At 37.1% G+C, this 15,578-nt stretch overlaps 2 protein-coding genes across 2 annotated transcripts; one reads left to right on the top strand and one right to left on the bottom strand.

Annotated features, from left to right (window-relative positions):
• Positions 1-4,194: 4,194 nt before the first annotated feature.
• Positions 4,195-8,465, top strand: LOC111795234 (shikimate kinase, chloroplastic). The gene is made up of 12 exons (XM_023677532.2): positions 4,195-4,355; positions 4,621-4,917; positions 5,413-5,465; positions 5,555-5,609; positions 5,689-5,761; positions 6,154-6,238; positions 6,886-6,968; positions 7,069-7,198; positions 7,307-7,385; positions 7,624-7,688; positions 7,834-7,916; positions 8,024-8,465. Exons 2-11 carry the CDS (start codon positions 4,689-4,691, stop codon positions 7,888-7,890), a joined length of 909 nt encoding a protein of 302 aa, XP_023533300.2. The 5' UTR covers positions 4,195-4,355; positions 4,621-4,688; the 3' UTR covers positions 7,891-7,916; positions 8,024-8,465.
• A 435-nt stretch (positions 8,466-8,900) lies between these two features.
• Positions 8,901-12,190, bottom strand: BPG2 (P-loop containing nucleoside triphosphate hydrolases superfamily protein). The gene is made up of 4 exons (XM_087123689.1): positions 11,866-12,190; positions 10,504-11,793; positions 9,923-10,086; positions 8,901-9,411 (listed from the first exon to the last, which is right to left on the bottom strand). The coding sequence occupies exons 1-4, from the start codon at positions 11,963-11,965 to the stop codon at positions 9,067-9,069; spliced, it is 1,899 nt and encodes a 632-aa protein (XP_086979815.1). The 5' UTR covers positions 11,966-12,190; the 3' UTR covers positions 8,901-9,066.
• Positions 12,191-15,578: the final 3,388 nt, after the last annotated feature.

Here is a 15,578-nt window from a genome sequence, read left to right as displayed (position 1 = left end):
GATGAAGAAGTACTTCAAACTCTTTTGGTCGGTACATATCCAAGTCTTGTCTCTATATGGGTAGTGTCACCAAATCTTTAGTGCAAAAACTACCGCAGCTAATTCCAAGTCACAAGTGAGGCAATTTAGCTCGTAATCCTTCAACTCATGCGATGCATAGGCCACCTTCCCATGCCGCATCAATACACACCCCAACTCTTTTTTGGGAGTGTCACTATAAATTACAAAACCTCATGAACCCTCTGAAACGTGAGCACTAGACGACACTAAGTTGTGTTTCAAATCTTGGAAACTCGCTTCATGCTTCAATCCACATAAACGAGACACCCTTCATGGTGAACAAATTCAAAACCTCGATAGGATCTATGACAAGTTAGAGAATTGCTCAAATCTTCAAGGTCTTCCCAAATGCTATAAATGGTTTTAATACATTCTCCAACATGAGCAGTCAATATAGTTGTTGGCCAGTCAGTGTATAGTGTCTCCTTGGTCGTGTATGAAAATATATAATATAATATTGAAATTATTGATTTCTGGCCCTCGACAACCAGGAAACGATATTGATGTCTACTTCTACATTAAAATTACCATTGCATTAAATGAAAAAAAAAAAAAAGATTGAGGAGGAGATATTTCCACGTGGCCGCCAAATGGACAGGATGCCAGGCTGGCTGATAACACTACAAAATTCAAATAAATACTCTTGACCCACCCTATTTTTAGAAATAATTAAATAACAAGCTCAACATTTATTTATTATTTATTATTATTAATTCAGACCATGTGCCTATGTGTAGTTGGTAGTGTTGCCAATGTGGAAATATTCACAATTTTTAACTAATTTTAATTTTAAAAAATATTAGAAATTTAGATATTAAAAATATAAAGAATTAACATTTAAGAAATTTAGATATTAAAAATTAAATTTTAACTTAATTTCTATATATATTTTGAAAAATTATTTTTAAGAGTTATGATAGAATAAATAATTAAATATATATAATATATATAGTTTGACGGGACATGAAATATACATTTTAAGAGTTGTTAAATAACTAACAAAAAAAAAATTTAAAAATAAAATTATAACTTTTAAATAATTACTAAATAAACAGACCCTCTACCATGGTATAATATTATTAAGTCACTCATAGTTTTGTTTTGGGTTTCCCGTACCAATGGAGATAGCTATCTTCCACTAAATTAATCAATGTGGGACTCACTCCCAATAATTCTCAACAATTGGCTTCCATATTTTAAATGGACGAAAAAGTAGCCTTATTCACCTTTCGTGTCTATTCTCTCCAATTCGAGAACTATTGATCTAAATAATTGAGCGTAGATGTTGAAAAGTAGGGGCTACGTAGAAGCTTCTCCATTACCATTTTTGGAGGAACATGAACATTATTGCAAACCTATTACCCAAACATATCCACTTTGGTCATTGTCCCTCTTTATTTCATGTCATTGTCCCACTTTGGTCAAGTTTTTTTAATCAAGATTGTCACTACATGCATAGCATCCTTCAACTAGTGCACTCACACTATCTGAGCCTCCGAGGGAAAGAAGCTCGCATAATATTGTAGTGTACACAATACTGTTTCATAGCATCATGGTGGAAATAAATGTTGGAAGGTACGCATCCATACTAATCATGATGGAAAAAGATTATGATGCATATAACAAACAAAGATGTATAAGGTCTTCGTAGCTTCAAATCATATAACATGCCGATCATAGGTTTGTTTTTTCAGAGACATTTTCATGAATATATTCTTGGCATATCAACATTTCACAGTCTCGAAAATAATCATACTAGCATGGTGTGCATGACATATCATAGCATAAAATAGGTCATAATACATCATCACGTAGTTATGACATGACATGACATAACATAACGTAGCAGTCATAATATTACATATCACAGTTCATGTCAATCAAGTATACAATGTTCGAATTTCATGGTATAGCTCGTAAATCTTTTTTTAATCATAACAATACTTTAATTTCATATTTATGTAGCATAGGATCTTGCAGTCTTCCAAGCCTACTTGGTCATTCTCATTTGAAGCAAGTCTACAGTGGGACCATGGAAGCATGATGAGCCTTTGTCGTCGGCTAGTCTAGTGAATTTATAAGGCTAGAGTTATGATGCTAACTATAACGACTCTAATTTTCTATTGAGATTAAGGTTGCCACTACATGCATAACATATCTATAATGCACGAAAAATTCATTAAAAATATTTTATTACGAAGTCATTGACTTACACGTTCATAATCAATGAACAAATATTTTAATAAAACAATAAAAATTAAAATTAATTGTCCCGGTCTACCCTAAGGGCTACAAAGAAAACAACACGCATGTAATTACCTTATCTTTGATCACATAGCCGTCATCGCAAAGTCGTCAACTGTAGAGAGATGTCTTACCTTTACCTGAAAAATAAGATTAGCACACGAATTGAGTATCCTGAGAAATACTCAATAAGTGACTCCACCGTTGGGTCAAAAAATGCATACACAAGCAATCATGGGGACCTATTCTTTCATAAAAATTATTTTATAGACTTGAACTATGCTTTCTAATTCGGGTTAAGGATGTGTAGTACTTCTCTACACATAACCCACATTATGTGCACATGGACCCACCAAGCTAGCATATACATACCCTTGGGGTTGCCCTTCAGCTAGCGCACACTCACATTGCTCGAGCCACAGAGGAAAAGGAGCCTGCATAGTATTATGGTGTACACAAATCGTATCATAACATCATGACGAATATAAATATCGTAAGGTACGCATTCGTAATAGTCATAACGAAAAAATATTTCGATGCATATGACACAAAAAATGCACGAGGTACCCGTAGCTTGAAATTATATAACATGCAAATTGCAAATTGTACATTCTTGGTATATCAACATTTCACATTCTCGAAAACAATCAAGCTAATATGGTATGCATGACATATCATAGCATAACATAAGTTATAATAAACGATCACGTAGTCATGACAACATAACATAACATAAATCATAACATTACATAATATAATTCACGTCATAACAATCATAAAATATGGCATATGGGAAATTATGTTATGACGTGCTCTGTGGCTCCTCCATGGGCAGTAACTTGCAAACGGGACTAGACTAACATAAAAAATAAAAACAAATCAAAATCTAATTATAGAATCGTGTTGTTCAAGTTTATTACAAATGAAAAATGGGTTTGGATACAATTTCAAGAAAAATATAAAAGACCAAAAATAAACCAACTTTACTAACACCCTCGGACCACCCCTCTTTGACCACGTAGTTTCTGAATACTCCTCCACCTCGACCAGTAGTTAGCGAACACTTGAAAAAAGTGAGGAAAGGGGCGAGTATAAAAATATTAAGTAATCAACCTATTTGTAGGCTGTCATCAGCTCTGTTGCTAGCTAGTAAGTTACCCAAGGCTTTTCTTTGGGCTTTAGGGATTTCACACCTAGTTCTACTTCTACTGAACTTTTGGGATGACTTTGAAGTTTTGAGCATATTTCATGTCTAGCACAAACCCACGCTAGGTTTGAAGGTTGTTCATCCATTTCTAGCACCGTAGATATACTAGGCGGTAAATCTCATTCATCGGGTGAACTAGTTTACTATTGTTAGACTTAGTCAGCTTGCATAGCCACAACCGTGAATGACCAATATCTTGGGTTGATGTGCTACCTCATCAAATCTGTTAAGACAGTATGACGTCTAGTTGCTCTAAATGTAATCCATGGAAGGTTAACTCAGCCATAAACTCATTCTAGGTGTGAGGGTGCGACCCTGTGTGCTTGTCAACTACTAGGTTATCTACGTGGTCCCACACTCCCTCTAATGACGGATTTACAGCACAGAGGTTTAGTTACAACACTTAATTGCTTTGACGTGCTATGCTATGTTGTTTTGAAAGATATGTGTCATCACGTATGTGTGTTTTGTTTTACCTAACCCCAATAGTAAGAACACGTAAGAGCTCAATGTCATTGCTTCTACCATTGCAGCGAGGTAGTTTTAAAAAAAATTTATAAGTAGTATTAAAACATTTTTGGAGATATTTTTATTAATTTAAGTCGAGATAAATTAATCTAAAAATTCCAAAATTCAAACAAAATTATAATTTTATTATAAAACTCTTCTCTCTCAACCGCATGGTCCCACGTTCAATATACGAAGTAGCACCACATATAAACCAAGTTTCTGGCCTTGCGGCTGAGCCACCCAGTCGTTCTGAACCAGAGGAGTGTCGTCACAGATATCCGACCTCCACCATCTTCTCTGCGTTCAACCTGTTCAAATCATTGTTTCAACTTCGGTACGTTCATTTCACCGCTATAATCCGAAGTTTTAAAAAATGAACTCAGTTTATTTGTTTTTGTGTGCGTGTGTTTGTTTTTCCGTTTGATTTCGTTTTCTGAGTTGTTTCTTTCGGTTTTTGAATTTGTTTCATCTTACGAACTGCTTTCTGCGATTTCTGTAGGAAATAGTTATTGTTTGTTTTACGCCACTTTTTTTGGTTGTGGTTTTGTTTTGGAGATGAATGGATTGAGAATCTAACCTGACTTCCTCCGGCCTTGCAGCGACTCTATTCTTGTATCATTTTCCAACTGCTACTCATTGTTGTTGTAATTTGGTAAATCAACCTCTCATGTCAACAAGAATGGAGGCCACGGTTACGCAGCACTTCCAGTTTTCTCCATGGATCCATTCCAGCAGTATTGTTGCAAAGCCCAAGGGTTCGCTACAATCTTCTCGGCGATTCGCGGAGCAGCACATCTTGCGGGTGCCATTTTCATTCAATTTACAATTGTCGAGACCTTCAGCTCGTCGCAGAACAGTTGCTTTGAACATTGCCTGCTCTTACGAGAACTCTACAGGTTTTCTGTTTGCAATCTATAGCCCATATATTCAATTTTCTCATCTTAAAGCTAAAGAAACGTGTATCTGTTAATTCGATGGTATTCTGTAGAAGTCGGTAAAAGCCAATTATAGCTTAGCTCCTAGAATTTTGATTAGCATTTACTTGGTATATATATATATATGCGTATGGAATCTCCAAAAACACATGAAGTTCCTCATCTTTACCCGTGATACAATTAATGTTTCTCCGATTGATAAAATTTGCACGGTGTACTTGAGAAACTTGGAGCACCTTTATTAAGTGTGTTATAAAATGACAATTTCATTTCAACTTGATTACATTTTTCCCATTTGCTCCCACTGTGAAGTATTTTTTACACAATGTTTTAAGCTCTCATTAGAAGGATTAGCCTGTAATTTGTGGCATACATACATACATACATATACATGGAAACTTGAATATAGTCAGGGACTACATTTCTAATAAGATTTTCGATTTTGCGTTTTTTCAGTGTTGGAATCTGGAAACCATTTTGCTTCTTTTGATGAATCTTTGGCTATACAGGTATGGGTTTCCTCTTTTTCATTCTTATTTTGCTAGAGGTTTTCACTGCTTTCTTGCATTGTGTGATTGAGTCATATTCAAAATTGCAGAGGAAGTGCCGGGAGATTGAGTCATATTTAGATGGGCGCTGTATATATCTTGTTGGTGAGTTTCTTTCTTGGAGCACTTCATTACGTTTGAGCTTATGAAATTAGATGTTCAAAATTGTATCTATGAAGTGCAGGAATGATGGGCTCGGGAAAAACGACTGTGGGGAATGTCCTGTCCAATGCACTCGGTTACTCCTTTGCTGATAGGTTTGTCTTAAAGCTGTTTGTGCAGTTTTTACAAACTTTCTGTCAAAATCTGTTATTCTTCTTTGCATCTTGATTTCATAGCAAGCGAAAGATTTACGTTCTTTAAATTTTATAATTAAATTTATCTTCCAAGTTTTATTGACAAGTGAAGCTGAGTAAAATGCAGCTGTAAAATTACAATATCATTGAAGATGCAACAGATGCAGAAAAATCACTGGACCCTGTTTTAATTTTATTTCCTCCATTAATGAAAGAAAGAACTGTGGATCTTGGATTTTTATGCTAGTTTCTGGCTTCTGTGATTAATTTTTCTTGTCCATGCGTAACCACATACTATGACGATATATTTCCTTACTGATCACTTGTGATATTTTATATTTTGGATGCCACAGTGATTCATTGGTTGAAGAAGACGTTGGAATTTCTGTAGCTGAAATTTTCAATGTCTATGGGGAAGACTTCTTTAGAGAAAAAGAGGTCAGTATAGACGCATAACTGCCAAATCATTTGTTACATTTTGACATAATTTATGTTGTCTGTTAACTACTATGCTCAAAGTTTATGCTGTTTATTCATTATTTTACCTCTCTCTGCCTCTCTCTCAAATGCACCCATCGATTATCTTGTAAAGGTTTTTAGCTGTTAGGTTCATCTCCAAACATGGATTCTGATCGAGATTTTCTTTCTCTCTTGACTGATGAGGTTATCTCAATTGTTTGTCCCGTGGTACACTTGGATTTGTACTTCAGACTACTTTTGAAGTGTTATGTAGTATCTAGAATTGATGAAAGTGATCTTAATCATTCAAGAATTTCTTTTTAGTTCTTGCTTAAACTAAACCTCATACTAGCCTCGAAGGTCAAAGTAAATATGATGGCCATAATGCTCTATGATAACTATCATTACTTTGTTTTCTATTCTTTCATTTTAAAGTTATACCACGAAAAGGTCATTGCCACTTGGCCATTACATTTTGATAGACCCGGAATGTGTAATACTTGAATTTCTCACCATTGAAACATTGTTGCCACAAGGGATGCTCTATTCTATGCATTTATGAACTCCAAAACAAAATCTTAGCTTATTGACATAACAGTGAATCTAACTTATCTTGATTCCTGCAGACGGAGGCATTGAGGAAGTTATCTTTGATGCATCAGTTTGTTATTTCCACAGGCGGAGGTGTCGTTACAAGAACGATAAACTGGTAAAGAAGAGAGACTAGTTAGATACAAGTGGTTACATCTTTTCAGTTGTACTTAAGTTTTCAGTATCATCTGGCCGAACCTTTGTTCTTAAATTTCCAGGAAACATATGAATAAAGGGATCAGTGTCTGGTTGGATGTGCCTTTGGAAGCCTTGGTTAAGAGGATTTCAGCTGTAGGAACCCGTTCTCGCCCCCTTTTGCATCATGATTCAACTGATGCATACTCAAAAGTATGCTTTTCAGTGCTTGTTTCTGTTTTCTCTTGAGAAGAATCTCTTGAGATTAGTTTTAAAATTCAGTCTCGAATAAATTTGTTATTTAATTCCTGTCATCTACAGACCGTCGTCCGTTTATCTACTCTCCTAGAAGAGAGGGGTGAAGCATATGCCAAAGCTGAAGTGAGAGTTTGCTGCCGAAGTAAGACATCTTTCCTTGATGTTTTTATTCATCATGACCTGTGGAAGTACAAAAAAGAACTAAAATAATGTCTTATTCTTTCTAAGCTTAATGTCAACAGCTCAATGGTTTTGGGTTTGCAATATCAAAAAGTAATCTCTTTAGTTTTTCTTTCGCACAGAAGAACTGCTGCTTTCATTTAAAAGTTATTTTTTCCAAAAGCCATTCCGAACATAAGCTGAGTGCTTGAGTTGTGCAGAACTTGCAGCGAAACTGGGCACTAAAGATGTATGTAATGTCACACCTATGGCCATAGCAATCGAGGTCTCTCTCTCTCTCTCTCTCTCTCTCTCTCTGCATAAACATTATAGTTTACGCTGCAACTAACTCGAGCATTTTGACTATGAGTCCTATTTTTATTCCTAACAATTTTTAACTCGTACACGTTTATACTACTATGTACTCTCAGGTACTGGAACAAATCAGCATCTTTTTGGAGAGAGAAAATGGTTCTTGTGCATTTTGACAACCACAAAAACAATAGGTATTCAGGTATAATAGAAGCTTTACTACTTTCATGGCAGCAATGAAGTGAAGAAGCTGATATTTTCGTTTCATTTTTTCCTTATAAAAGTTGAGCATTTTTCTTCTGTTTTCAGGTGCAATTACAAATTCGATTTTTTCATTATTTATGGAGAATATTCTCTATCAAAGCTTGATTCATCCCAAGTCTTGACCCATATTTCTTAATCTCGCAAAAGGGTATGATCATTTAGTGTAGTGAATCATAGAAAATGTATCACGTTTCTTAGTTCCATGTTTCTTATAAATATGGTTGTCACCTTGGCTAATTTAGGAAATGATCATGAGTTTATAATCAAAGAATACTCTCCATTGGTATGAGGCTTTTTGGGGAAGCACAAAGTAAAACCACGAAAGAGAGAGAGAGAGCTTATGCTCAAAGTGGACAATATCATGCTATTGTGGAGAATCATGTTCAACTAACAGATTACACTTTAGTTGGCTCTATTGTACGGAGAAGTTTCATTTTTAATTTTAAAATTTTCCCAAAGGTACAAAATTGTACCTATTCTTTGTCAATTTCTATTAGGTAAATTGGTTAATGGAGTGAAAGTGAGCATAGCATATATATTATTAATCAAGAGGGGAGTGGTTCGAATTTGTTTAGCCTCAAATATTGTTTTTTTAAAGGAAAAATTCTTTCAACCAATTTCAGAGTTAAAAAGTTTAAATAATGAATCTTTTAAATAATGAATTTCTATAGGGCTTCCACTTCCCTCCTCTTTCTTGCGTTCATGTTTAGGCCTTGAAAAACAAATTTACTCATAAGACTTTTTTTGTTGGGAGTTGAATTGTTTATTTTGTATTCAATATAAAGTTTGTATAATTTGTAGAGCTCAAAACGCTATCAATTAGGTAATTTGTTGCATCACGCTAATAAAATAACAATCGTTCTCTCTACACCATATTGACAAACTGTGTTGGAAGTAGAGATTGTTGTGAGGATGCAAATCTGGCAAAATCAAAGGCAACTTTTCTATGCTACTCATACACTTTTTTTGACGATTTTACACTATCATCTTCTCCTAGGTATATAAAAGCTCATTGATTGAACAAACTTCAAGTTCAAAATCTCAAACAACCTCCTCGGAGCCTCGAGCTCGAACACGCGTACCTTCTCTCATGTAGAAACCTCCACACTCTCCTCCTCCTCTAAGGCTTTTCTCCTCTGTGCATCAAGTTTTGTTTCATTGCCAATGCTATTGGATATGGCTTTTGGTAGCCAGAAACCGGGCCTCTCGAGGAACGGTGCTCGATCAAGAACCAATGGTTCTCTCAAACTTACTTCTATCCCATTATCTATCCACAATGTCAAGGTTGCTTCACCTTTGAGACCCAAAGAAAACCAGCCTAAACCTGCTATTGAAATATCAATGCTATTGACGTCCCAACTGCTGCCACACACTTTTATCTCTCTCTCATCCCATTTGCCAATTTCAGAAGCACGGTCTACGCCGATGGGTGGCTGACAGGGAAAAACAAAACGAAAATATTCAAACTGCAATCATCAAATAGACAAGACTTGGTTTCTCTTTCACTAATATGGCTATGTTTACGAGTGATGGTGCCAAAACAATACTTCAGCAGAGCAACAGACATGGCTAGAGAAATGGCTAGAGAAATGAAGTGTGAGATCCCACATTGGTTAGGGAGGAGAACGAAACATTCTTTACAAGAGTGTGGAAACCCATCCCTAGCAAATGCCTTTTAAAAACCTTGAGGGAAAGCCCAAAGAGGACAATATCTGCTAGCGGTGGGTCTGGGATGTTATAAATGTTATTAGAGCCAGACACCGGGCGATGTGCCAGCAAGGAGGTTGAGCCTCGAAGGGGGTGAACATGAGGCGATGTGCCAGCAAAGGTGCTGGACCCCGAAGGGGGTGGATTTGGTGGAGTCCCACATCGTTTAGAGAAGGGAACGAGTGCCAGCGGGAATAAGTGCATGGAATTGGAGTGAAATAAAGGCATTTAGATTACCTGCAACCTTACACCTGCATGTTTCTTCCATATCTCATCGGCATTTTCAATCTTCCCCAAGTGAAGAGAAACATTTGGTGATGCCCAAACTGTAACATAAATTGTCTGTACTGAAGCTTGGCTGAGGTCAAGTCTTACCAAACCACCAACATGCACGGCCTGTCCTACCTGCACAACATTATAATCAATACTCAAGCATCCTCAAATCTAGTGAACAACCACTACCAAGTCATTCTATAATTTGATACTTGTCTACCATTTGCATATAACATTATAGACAACTCAAATGAATAGTTCAAACTAACATGCCATAAACCTGAAAACATGCTAAATTTGCATACAAACTCGGGCCTATCCAACTATTTTGAAGCAGTAACTGAAATAGCTACGGTATAATGGAGAGGAATTTTGAATATCTAACATGCTATCATTTAGAACATAACGTGGACTCAAAATCTCTGTCAAATATGGGTTAATAAGCCATTGTAGAGTCATAAATTTTCACTAGTGAAAGTACTAAATGGATATGGTCATGTAGATGATAGAATAAATCCATGTTTTCATTTAGAAGAGGTATATACTTGCCTTCACTCGATAAGTCCTCGGTTGGAGCTCCTTTCGGATTTCGACCATCTTTTGTTCTTCCCTATCCAATCTCATGGACGCTAGATAAGGATGTAGAAGACCAGGAGTGTCAAACAACTTTGCCTTGGCTGACAAAATCCCCGCAATTCTCAAAATCCCGAGGGTCGTCCCCGGAATTGGAGCTTCTGTAAGCTTTGTCACTTTAGCCCCTTCTTTCTTTGCAAATGTGTTAATGAGAGTAGACTTCCCTGCATTCTGAGCACCAATAACCCACACATTGCCTCGTGGACCAGCCAATTCTTTGATGAAGGACAATAGATTTCTCACACCAACATCTTTACGAGCACTAACCAAATAGACTCCAGCCAATTTAGGAGCCCCTGCAGCCTTAGCACGGTGCCTAACCCATCTATCAAGCCTTGTGGGTGAAATCTGTGAGGGGAGGAGGTCAACCTTTGTAGCCACAAGAACAAGCTTTGGCAGCTTTTTACTAATCTTTGGGTTGTTCTTATTCCCTTCCAGAGCCTTAAACAACGATTTTGCTGCCCTCTTTGGGAAAGAACCATCGAAATCAACACAATCAACAACCATAACAACAACATTATTCAAATTTGATGTGGATTTCATCAAACGATTGGCTATCAATCTATCAAAATCAAAATCAGGTATCAAATTCTCAGCAGCTTGGTTCTTTACCTGCCCATAATTCCTCAATGAATGGCACCTTGCACAAACTGTTACCTCTTCTCTCTCTTTCTCAGCCTCTCTAGCTCTCTTCTTCTTTTCTGACTTAGATATCCTCTTCTTCTCGGCTCGCTTCACCGTTTCCTCTGTAATGTTTCCATATCCCACATCAGCAGGAGCAAAACCATCCAAATCCAAATCACTTTCTTCTTCCTCCATGATTTTAGCCTCCCATTCATCTGAATCCCAATCAAATTCATCAACAATTTCTTCTCCATCACTGTCTTCTTCTTCAAACATGGCATCATCCTCATTCTCTATAATTCCATAGAAATCATCTTCTATTGGTTCCGTGACTGAAACCTTCCTTTTCTGATAATATCCAGGAAGGTTTGGATCCTCATCTTGCATAAAAACTCCACAACCAGGACATATGTCTCCCATTTTCTCATCCTCATCTCGTCCCTCACTCAGAAGTGGATTTTTCGTTCTTCCTTTACCCTGAATCTTAGTACTGGTTGTATGAACACTTAATTGAGATTTCACAGCTAACCTAACTACTGGAACTTGATTTTCGTGAGCAATTCCTTCTCTAATGAAGCCTATGAAAACAGGGTTTTCGTTTACTCAATGAATCAAAATGCAAGGGAAAATGAGGGGAAGGGTGAACGTACCTGGAAATAAAGGAGGACGTGTTCGTGCTCTGAATCCAGTACAGATATTATTGTGGGCGAGATTCAGAGTGAGCGCCGTTGCAGATAGCGAAGTCGCCATTTCTTCAAGTCGCAATTGATATACACAATTGGAAGAGTTATGCGAAGTATTTTAGGGAAGAACAGAGTTGGGCACATACAAACAGTTTCATACCTAAAGATAAGAACATACGCGAAGTTCCATCTCTGCAAATCTTATTATGCAGCAGAAGGAAGGTAAATAATGAAGGAAATATTGAATATTTATGCAAAAACAGAGTAAGAAATGAGCCAAAACTTGTTAATTCTTATCTCATCCTCTATTTCTAATCTCTTTTTTAAAAAACCCTAAAACAAATTAATAGATGTGTTCCAAATAATAATAATAATAATAATAATAATTCGAAGAATATGATAAAACACGGGTACTTATTAGGGTAAGAAAAATAGAGAGTCATCTAGTTTTGTTGGTGTTCTTCAATGGAAATTCTCTTCACTTCTCTCACGTCCACCTCTTTGCCCAAATCAATTCTTCTTGGCCTTCTTCTCCTTTTGTTATCAACCGTTGCTGGGTTTTCTTAGCGGCTGTCTAATCTGAAAATCTGTTTTCTAGGTATCCTTTTTCTTTTATGATGTTTGCTCCTTCTCATTTAGGGCTGAGAAAGGATAAAAGTTTCCATGTAAGGATGTTTCTAATTGGGTTGTCAAAGATCCATGTGGACGGCTGATGTGGATTAAAATTTCCATGTCATCCCCGAAAATTTGATTTCCGAATTGCTTCAGCATCAGAGTTAGCAATTTGTTCCAGATTTGCCAACAGTGTTGTTTCTCGATTTGCTACAACATCATGGTTCAACATAAATGTTCTGGAATTTTACCCAATAACTCAATGAAATGTAAAATTAAACTCGATTTATGCAAATTGATTTCTTTTTATATTAAACCTCAATGGACTATTTCATGTATACTATTAGAATAAATGGAGCAATTAATGAGCAAATTGTGAATATGAGAGTAAAATTAATTACAAAAAGACTTGATATAACTCTACTTTTTCAAAGTTATTAGCGATGCACGAAAACTCTCTAGGGCATTGCTCAAGACTGACCATAGTCACTAAAGTTGAAGTTTTGTGGGACTAGCTGAATATTATAAAAGATTTATATAGGATTTTTTCAAGATCTCTGAAGCACTTACACAGTTAACTAAGAAGGGCAAGCCTTCATATGGACACTAGCATGTGAACAGAATTTCCGGGAGCTTAAGGAAAAGTAGGTGACAACAATAGTTCTCACAATACCAAATGGGTCAGACAACCTCACAGTGTACAGGGACACCTCAAATAAAGGTCTAGGGTGCATGCTTATGCAAAAGGGTAAGATGATAGCTTATGCTTCAAGACAACTGAAGGAGTATGAACGAAATTACCCTACTCATGATCTGAAATTAGCAGTAGTAGTGTTTGCATTAAAGACGTTGCCACATTACCTATATGGAGCGAAAGTGCAAGTATACACTGATCATAAGAGCCTCAAGTACCTTTAGGCAGAAGGAACTTAATATGAGACAAAAAAAAAAAAAAAAAAAAGGTTGGAATTGGTAAAAGATTACGATGTTGAGATTTTATACCATCCAAATAAAGCTAACGTTGTAGCTGATGCATTGAGCAGGGGTTGAAATTGGTAAAGGATTATGATGTTGAGATTCTATATTTTTGCAATGATTACCAAGCAAGAGAAAGTTACAAGATGAAGAGGGCTGAAATCGAGGTTGTAGCCAGAGGTGGTACCGCTCTCATAGCACAGATGACCGTGCAACCCACCTTACGAGAATAAATCATTGACGTCCAAAAAAATGACGAGCACCTCAGCAAAGTGTGAAATGAGACATACAGAGAGACCAACGGGTTTCCAATCTTGTCAAGCGGGTTTTCAATCTTCTCAGATAGGGGCTTGCTGTGGCAAAAGCGCATATGTGTAACCTGAGATGAGAAAATTCTAAAAGAGATTATGATTGAAGCTCATGATACAACTTATATGTTCCACGTTGGGAGTACGAAGATGTACCAGGACCTGAAAGGATGTTATTGGTGGCTAGGGATGAAGAAGGATATAGTAGATTTCATAAGTCAATGCTTGACTTGCCAACATGTGAAGGTCCAATAGAAAGGGAAGTAGTATGTATAGATTTTATTTCGAGTTTGCTAAAGACCAAGCAGAGTTTTAACTTAATCTAGTTGGTTATAGACAGGCTAACCAAGACAACTCACTTCATTTCAAGCCAGACCACATATAGAGTGGATTGATGGGTTCAGTTATATGTCAGAGAAGTAGTTTTCCTGCATGGAGTACCAGTTTCTATTGTGCTAGATTGGGACACCAGGTTCACCGTACAGTTTTGGAAGTCTTCAGAAGGCGTTGAGAATGCAGTTAAGGTTTAGCACAACATTTCACCCTTAGAGGGATGGACAGACTCGAAGACTAAATTAGATCTTAGAGAACATGTTGCGAGCATGTGTCATGGATTTCTCTTGATGCTAGGACAAACACCTACCTTCGATGGAATTTGCCTACAATAAAAGTTATCAAGTGACCATTCAAATGGTCCCATTCGAGGCACTCTATGAGTGTAGGTGTCGAACACTGGTATTTTGGGAAGAGGTAGGCATGCAGCAATTGTTGGGACCAGAGTTGGTTCAGGTCACCAACGTAGCGGTACAAAAAATTAAGCAGAGGATACTTATTGCACAGAATCGATAGAAGAGCTATGCAGATTCGCGTATAGAAGACCTAGTGATCATGTTTACCTAAAAGTAAAACCCATGAGAGGGTGTTGAAGTTTGGGGAGGAGGGCAAGTTGACCCCAAGATTTATAGGCCATTTTGCATTTCCACCGAACTTCATCGTCGTGCACAATGGGTTTCACGTATTCATGCTACGAAAGTACACGCCAACCCTACCCATGTGATAGGACATGAAAATCTTCCCATTCGGAAAGATCTGACTTACTAGGAGATTGTGCAGCAAGGTCATTCCCTTGGTAAAAGTCTTGTGGGAACCATCGTAATAAGGAAGCAACCTGGGATGAGAAGAAGACGTGAGGATTGCCTATCCTGACCTCTTTCAAGAGATGCCTACTTTCGAGGACGAAAGTTTCTAAGGAGGGGAGAGTTTGTAACACTTTAAAAAAAAAATCGATCAAAGTCAACCAAGAGAAAAATAGGTCATTTTGACTCTCCAGTCAGTATAGGAGTCCAAATGGAAGCTAGCACGTGCAAAGAAAAAAAGAAAGAGAGAGAAAGTCGGAAGCAAAAATCGACCACTAGAGAACACCTTCGAAACTACCACCGGAGTCTATTTCCGACCAAGATCTTGACGCAAGAGGCCCTTTTTGAAAGGAAGAAGAAGATTGGAGCGACCAAAACTCATTCTTCCACCAAGAACCGAGGATTCTCAACGAAACAAAAGTGTTTGGTAATTTTACCGACTTCTTCCTCAAATTCGAGATCTCTCTTACCAATCGAGGCCTAAGATTTCAATGTGTTCTTCTAGGTAGGATTCTCCACAAGATCTGTGAAAAAACTTGGCTGAAAAACGCGAACTGAAAATAGAGCCTCCACAATCCATTCAAGAACAGAAGAAAGAGGTAACGTACCTACTTCCGACGCTCATAACTTAGTCTCTTATGATGTTTAA

The sequence above is a fragment of the Cucurbita pepo genome, chromosome 5, assembly GCF_057944985.1.
Source record: "Cucurbita pepo subsp. pepo isolate OVF chromosome 5, ASM5794498v1, whole genome shotgun sequence".
NCBI lineage: Eukaryota > Viridiplantae > Streptophyta > Magnoliopsida > Cucurbitales > Cucurbitaceae > Cucurbita > Cucurbita pepo.
This window is presented reverse-complemented; position numbering and strand designations above follow the sequence as displayed.